The sequence below is a fragment of the Rhodamnia argentea genome, chromosome 5 (assembly GCF_020921035.1).
Source record: "Rhodamnia argentea isolate NSW1041297 chromosome 5, ASM2092103v1, whole genome shotgun sequence".
Taxonomy (NCBI): Eukaryota; Viridiplantae; Streptophyta; class Magnoliopsida; order Myrtales; family Myrtaceae; genus Rhodamnia; species Rhodamnia argentea.
The window spans coordinates 8,182,575-8,189,727 of NC_063154.1; the positions used below are offsets into that span (position 1 = coordinate 8,182,575).

The 7,153-nt window shown below is 40.4% G+C and overlaps 1 protein-coding gene across 1 annotated transcript; it reads left to right on the forward strand.

Moving 5' to 3' along the window:
* Positions 1–1,978: 1,978 nt before the first annotated feature.
* LOC115739932 (MLP-like protein 328) lies at positions 1,979–2,895 on the forward strand. Its single transcript, XM_030673249.2, has 2 exons — positions 1,979–2,255; positions 2,382–2,895. The coding sequence occupies exons 1-2, from the start codon at positions 2,066–2,068 to the stop codon at positions 2,645–2,647; spliced, it is 456 nt and encodes a 151-aa protein (XP_030529109.1). The 5' UTR covers positions 1,979–2,065; the 3' UTR covers positions 2,648–2,895.
* Positions 2,896–7,153: the final 4,258 nt, after the last annotated feature.

A 7,153-nucleotide genomic window follows, 5' to 3' on the forward strand; every position in this document is an offset into this window, starting at 1 on the left:
CAAATTAAAAATTTGGGGATCACATTGCATATTGGGCAAAAATTTAGAAACCGATCGTGTTATTACCCCTACTTGAAATTTTATTGTCTATCTAGATTCATGTTTATCCATTTACATTGCATCAATACTCTGAGATGATGCGACAATGATCACATATCGTCCCCCATCCTATTTTACCTTTGGCCACGACAAAATTTTACACATGCGTATATGTGTGCGATGTAGAACGTTGTTGATCGCGCCTTGAAGTTTTCGACGTAATTGGCTATTTGCAGTTTTGCATAGATACACAAAAAAATGTACATCCTTCCTTTTTGAGTATAGAACACAAGTATGAGATAGGGATTATCTTACCACTCTAGCACTTTTTTTGTTGGCCAACGATTTGGACAATGTGCTAGATCCCTAAATTTGGTAATCTGTGCAATTTGCTAAATACTATACGGACGATTTGTTAAAACACAATGAGCTATTAATTAAACCGAGATTTTTTATTTTGGCAATGCGCATGCTCATTCAATACACCGATTAGTTTTTTTTTTTTTTTTGGTCCAATACACCGATTAGTTAGTAGGTGAAGATTGGGGAACCGAAAACATTGAAAACAATTCAAAAGGACCACGTGAATCATGTCCCTATAGACACATATATTATGCAAATCCATGGCTTTCTTCTTCTATACAAGAGAAGTGCAACCGCGATGATTCTTTTTTTTTTTCCCCTTACATAAAGCCTTCTTGTTTCGAATTTTCAGTATAGCAACATATATGATTAGACCCATTTCCGCTCCGAAAACTAAATCAAATTACTCATTGGGCCAAACTACTTGCTCCGCTTTATACCTCACTTCTCAAGTGGAATTTCTTTCGTCCAATATCCTCAAAACGTACACTTAAGCAAATCCTCTCCACGTCTAAGCCTCTTGCATTGGGCTAGCTCCCCCTTAATTCAAGTATTCTAAATCAAAATTCTCAGCTCGAATCTCGACCTTACCCTTGCCAAGTGTGGCTAATTATGTGCTTTGGGTAGAATATTAAGTTGACCTTGGCACATCAATGAGCTTAGAAGATGATTTCCACTCGCAGCTGTGACAGAATTTTAGAGCTTATTATGAAAATGCGAGAAATGTATGAATAGGCATTTAATTCTGATGGCCGAGAAAGGGAAATAATGTCAGAAAAGTCATAAATCTATTATATTGATATTAATTTAATCCTAGACCTTTTAATCTAGAGCTAATTTAGTTCTTCCGATTAATTTTTTTTGGATATTACCGACGTGGACACCGAACGGCCTTCGTGGCGCGGTCATTAGTGACCTGGACATGATAATATTTCAATGATGTTTGATTTATTTTTCTTTTTTCCTTTTCCTTTTTTTCTGTCTTTTCTTTTAGGTTTCTTTGATGGTCGGCGAGGGCAAATGACGCGAGGCCAACCTCGCCGTTGTTCACCCTCGCCTTGGCAAGGGCCACCGGAGAAACCCGGAAAACAAGATAGAAAAATGAGAAAGGAAAAAAAAAGAGAAAAAAAGAGAAAAATTGAAAATTATTAAAATATTATTAAAAATATCCATGTCGGTGCTCGGCGGTACGATATAGGCCTTCTGATGTCCACATTAGCAATGGACTGAATTGGCACTACGTCAAAAGATTAATGACTTTTTTAATAGTGTTAATTTAATCATAAACATTTTATTCGACTGTTTAGGATAAAATTGGCACAAATACAACGAGTTTATGGCTTTTCTGTCACTTTTTCCTCGAGAAAAGTGTAAGTCTTATATTGGTTCTATTATTTAACAGTCTATAATTGCTCAGGTATGTCTTTTAATTCGTCTACTCTACATCTTATTGTCGGCAATGCAATTTGAAGGGTTGATATACTTAATACAAGTACCACGTGAATCATGATGTGGGACCTTAAGTAGAGAAAAAATGAACGCCAAGCTCCTATATAGGAAACAAGCCATACCCCTCTTTTTCTCAACTCAGGTCAGTGTTGTGACAAATTTAGAGAATTTTGGACTCTCCAGACAGTCATCACTTAGGAGAAAAAGGGGGTAAATGGCGAATTTGCAGGGAAAACTAGAGGCTGAAGTCGAGCTGAAATCACCAGCCGACAAATTCTTCAAGTTTTGGAGGAGCGAAACCCACAAAATGCCCACCGTCACCTCCAAACACATTCAAGGAATCAAAGTTCATGAAGGCGACTGGGATCAGCATGGAGCTATCAAGATTTGGAATTACACCGTTGGTAATTGATTCAATTTGGTCACTCTAACTATCAATTTTATTTGATGTTGCCATTGGAATTAAAATGATGTTCCTATACATCCTGCCTTACATAAACCTTTTTTCGTTTTGCCGGCACATGCTATAGACGGGAAATCCGGGACGTTCAAAGAGAAGGTCGAGTTCGACGACAATGACATGTCAGTCACCCTCCACGGCATCGAGGGCCACCTCTACGATGAGTACAAGGTCTACAGGCCAATATGCAAGGTCGTCCCAAAGGGGCAAGGCAGCGTGGCTAAGCTGAGCATCGAGTACGAGAAGTACAAGGCGAGCGACCCTAACCCTGACAAGTATATGGCCGTCTTCATCGACATGACCAAGGACATTGATGCTCACGTTTCAAGCGCATGAAGGAAAATATCATGGCATGACCATGATCGTATGTGAGGTTGCGCTATGGAATGCTTGAGATTTCTAGTACTTTGATCCAATAAATCAAGCTGGGTGATCAGGTGATGTGAAGCTGAGCTGGTACTTGGGAATATGAGAAATCGTGTATCGTGTCCATGTACAATCGTGCTTGTAACAATACACTTGTGGTTTTGGCCAAATGACATGGTTACAGTGAAGTTAGTACGTGCTTTGATTTGATCCCTCCATAGATGCGTGTTCGATATTCGAAATCAAATTAAGAGCTTAACACGTGGCGTGACTTCGAGCGTGGTCACTAAACGCTTAATTGGACAAGAGGATATACAGAATAATTGTATTATGATTAAGGGTGCGTTCATTTCATTAAAAACTTCATGATAAAAGAAATTTTTTTTTTATGAAAATCATTTTGAAAAAATTGTTCAGAAAGTCCTAAACTTGTTGTGCAGTGATTAATTCAGTTTTGAACATTTCAATTGTATCAATTTAGCCGTAAGCTTTTTGATAACTTGCTATTTTAGTCCTAAGCCTTTTAATTGTGCCAACTTAGTCCTAAACCATTAGATGATTTTCCAATTTAGTCTTAAAACTTTTAACGATTTGGACATTAGTTGTTCCGACCAATTTTTGCTGAAAATCGATGACGTGGTGGTCGAGTTAGCTCTCTCTATCCTGCGTGATACGGATGTCGCTAATGTAGACAAATTTTGCAATTTCTTTAGAAGGACTAAATTAGCATATCGTTAGAAGGTTTGGGACTAAATTAGCAAATTGCCAAAAGATTTATGATTAAAATTGACAAGTTGTCAAAAGATTTTGGATCAAATTGGCCACCGTACAATCGATTTAGGACTTTTTGGATAATTTTCGCACATCATTTTCAAGGAAAATGGTTAGTTTTAATAATTTAATGGTTTAAGGAAAGTGATTTCTTTCTTGCAAGAAAGGAAAGCCATTTTCCTCTAATTTAAGTTTGTTATTTTTTTATAAAAGGTTTATGAGACTCTAAAGGATTCTGAGGAAAAGATTTTTGTAACTAATACATTTTCCATCCGTGAGTACATGTATTTATATAAGAGATTACAGGCCGTTAGAATCAATCAAATTGAATTTCCAATCCATTGATCTTAGCATTTGCTTGTATTAGCATGATTTGATTTGATCTTGATTCCTTGATCTGTGCCATTATCCTTAGCAGCGTGATTTGATTTGATTTGATCTTGATACCTTGATCCGTGCCATTATCCTTGATACGCCCCCGCAAGATGGCGCTTCCATCGAAGACGCCAATCTCGGATCGCAAATAATTTGACCAAGATTTGGATAATGGTTTTGTGAGAGCATCTACAAGTTGATCCGTGGTTGAGATGTGGGAGACGCGGAGAGTTCCATTTGCAACTAGATCACGAACGAAATGGTAATTTATGGCAATGTGCTTCATTCGGGAGTGAAATATTAGATTTGCACATACATATGTGGCGCCGACGTTGTCACAAGACAGAGTTGGAGTTGGAGTGGTGGTCGGTTAGATGCCAAGTTCGGACAGTAGATTTCCGACCCATTGTAGTTTTGCTATGTCGGTGGCAACGGCGCGGTACTCGGCTTCTGTTGAAGATCGGGCAATAGTACGTTGTTTCCACGCACTCCAGGATATTGGATTAGAGCCGAGATAGATGACAAATGCAGAGGTGGATGATCGATCATCTACATCACCTGCCCAATCAGCATCGGAGAATCCGTGAAGAATAGATGTCGTTGACCCCGTTAGATGTAATCCATGAAATATGCTTCCTTTTAAGTACCGAAGAAGTCGTTTAGCAGCAGCCCAATTTGTGATAGTGGGACATTGCATGAACTAAGATAATTTGTTGACGGAGAATGCGATGTCAGGTTTTATGATAGTGAGGTATTGAATGGCCACAATAATACTTCGATACTCACTCGCACTGGTTGCCTCAACTGGATCATGGACATATAAGTTGATTCCCACTGCCAATGGAGTGTCTACCTCCTTGGCCTCATCCATTTTGTGCTTTTGGAGAATCTCACGAATATACTTATGTTGAGAGAGAAGTATACCTGTCTTAGTTGGAATCACTTCAATGCCAAGGAAGTAATGAAGTAATCCCAAATCTTTCACAGAGAAATGCGTAGACAGTGCTTCAATAAAGTTGGCAATGAAAGAGGAGTCATTACCTGTGATGATGAGATCGTCAACGTAGACAAGGAAGAATATTGTAACTGGACCCATGGTGTAAATGAACATGGATGGATCGGAGTGAGAGTTGCGAAATCCGTAAGTGTGTAGGAATTTACTTAATGCAGTGTACCATGCCATTGGCACTTGTTTAATCTATAAATAGCTTTCCTCAATTTGCAGACATGATTTTGTCGAGCCGGATCAATAACCCCCGAAAGTTGAGTCATGTACACTTCATCCGTGAGATCCCCTTGTAGGAATGCATTGTTGACATCAAGTTGTCGAAATGGCCATCCGCGGTTCAATGTAATAGAAAGCACAACACGAATGGTGGTCGGTTTGACAATAGGACTAAAGGTGTCCTTGTAGTCAATCTTGGGATGTTAGTGGAAGCCTTTAGCAACAAGACGCACTTTGTAGCGCTTAATACCGTTGTCAGGTTGGCGTTTAATCCGGAATATCCACCTGTAACCAACAACATTACTAGAATTTGTGTGAGGGGTGAGTTCCCATGTTCTATTGCATAGCAGCGCATTAAATTCCTCGGACATGGCATATCGCCGTTTGGCATCTCGCAAGGCTTGAGTAACACATGTTGGTTTGATGGTGTTGGGTAGAGGATGTTTAGTAGTGTAATGAATTTGTTTGGATTTGAAGATGTTATTTCTGGATCGTGTAATCATTGGATGGCTGCGGGTTGCGGTTGGTGGAGGTGGTGGTAAGGCCTGTTGGGGTGGTGGATAAGAGGATAAGGGAGGTGGGTCCGATGAGGTGGGATTTATGATAGATAGTAGTGTGTTATTTTGGTTTGAGTTGGTGTGGGTTTCGGGTGATGGGTCGGTTGTGGGTAGGTTGAGCAGTGGCTGGGGTTGTGATTCGGGTAGATGATGGTTATTGATGGTGTCGGTGCTATGAATTGGAGAAATAGCTGTTGCGTGGGGAGCAGGCAACGGATCGACAATAGTTGTAGGATCTTGCGATTGGATCGGCGTTGGGACAGAAGGCGAGGCTGAACTCGTTTGTTGGATAGTGATTGGAAATTGGATGGGGTCCTGCTTCCGACACCTCGGTTGATGGTTTCAAATACTACATTTCATTTGCCGATCATTTTACAAAATACATATGGCTTTATCATATGCAAAAAAAAATCTGACGTTTATGCCATTTTTTGTGTTTTTAAACCATTCGTTGAAAAACAATTTCAACGTCCTATTATCTCTGTCTACTCCGATGGCGAAGGTGAGTATCTAAAACTCAAAACTTTTTTTTTACCACACACGGTATTTCTCATTTCACCACTCCTCCTCACACCCCACAATGCAATGGCACCGCTGAACGGCGATATTGTCATGTTGTAGAAACGGGCTTAACTTTACTTCACAACACATCTCTTCCAACCTCATTTTGGTCCTATGTCTTTCAAACTGCTGCATATCTCATCAATTGACTACCCACCCCAATCCTTCAATATCAATCTCCATATCAAAAACTCTTCAATCGATAGCCGAATTATCTCAAATTTCTCATTTTCGGATGCTTATGCTATCCGTGGCTCCGCCCATATGCCCAAAACAAGCTTGATAACTGTTCACGTCCGTGTATATTCCTTGGTTACTCGCTCTCTCAAAGTGCATACAAATGTTTCGAACCCCAAACTAAACGCGTTTACACTTCTCGTCACGTTGTGTTCCACGAACACATGTTTTCATATATCACAACAAACTCCTCACCTCCAAGCCCATTATCACCTATGAATCCCACATGGATCCAATTTCCAATCATTACCTAACAAACGAGTTCAGCCTCGCCTTCCGTCCCAACGCCGATCTAATCGCAAGATTCTACAATCGCTCCCGATTCGCTGCTCGCTCCCCACGCAACAGCTGTTTCTCCAATTCGTAGCACCGACACTATCAATAACCATCCTCTATCGAATCCCAACCCCAACCACCGCTCAACCTACCCACAACCGACCCCTTACCCGAAACCCATACCAACTCAAACCAAAATAACACACCACTATCTATCATAAATTCCACCCCATCGGACTCACCTCCCTCATCCTCCGATCCACCACCCTAACAGGCCTTACCACCACCTCTACCAACCGCAACCCGTGTCAAGGATAATGGAGAGTTCATCGGCAATACCCTTTAATTCTTGAAGATATTCGGAAACCGACCTCGATTGACGTCGAATTATGGACAACTAGTCCTTGAGAAACATTACCCAAGAACGGGATTTGTTGGCATACAAGTTGGTGAGCTTTTTTAATGGCTCTTGAG

Bases quoted from the DNA above. Each gene is read 5' to 3' on its own strand.
- LOC115739932 (XM_030673249.2), top strand. From the start codon at position 2,066: ATGGCGAATTTGCAGGGAAAACTAGAGGCTGAAGTCGAGCTGAAATCA. The intron at 2,256-2,381 runs GTAATTGATTCA...CACATGCTATAG, and splicing joins GATTTGGAATTACACCGTTG to ACGGGAAATCCGGGACGTTC.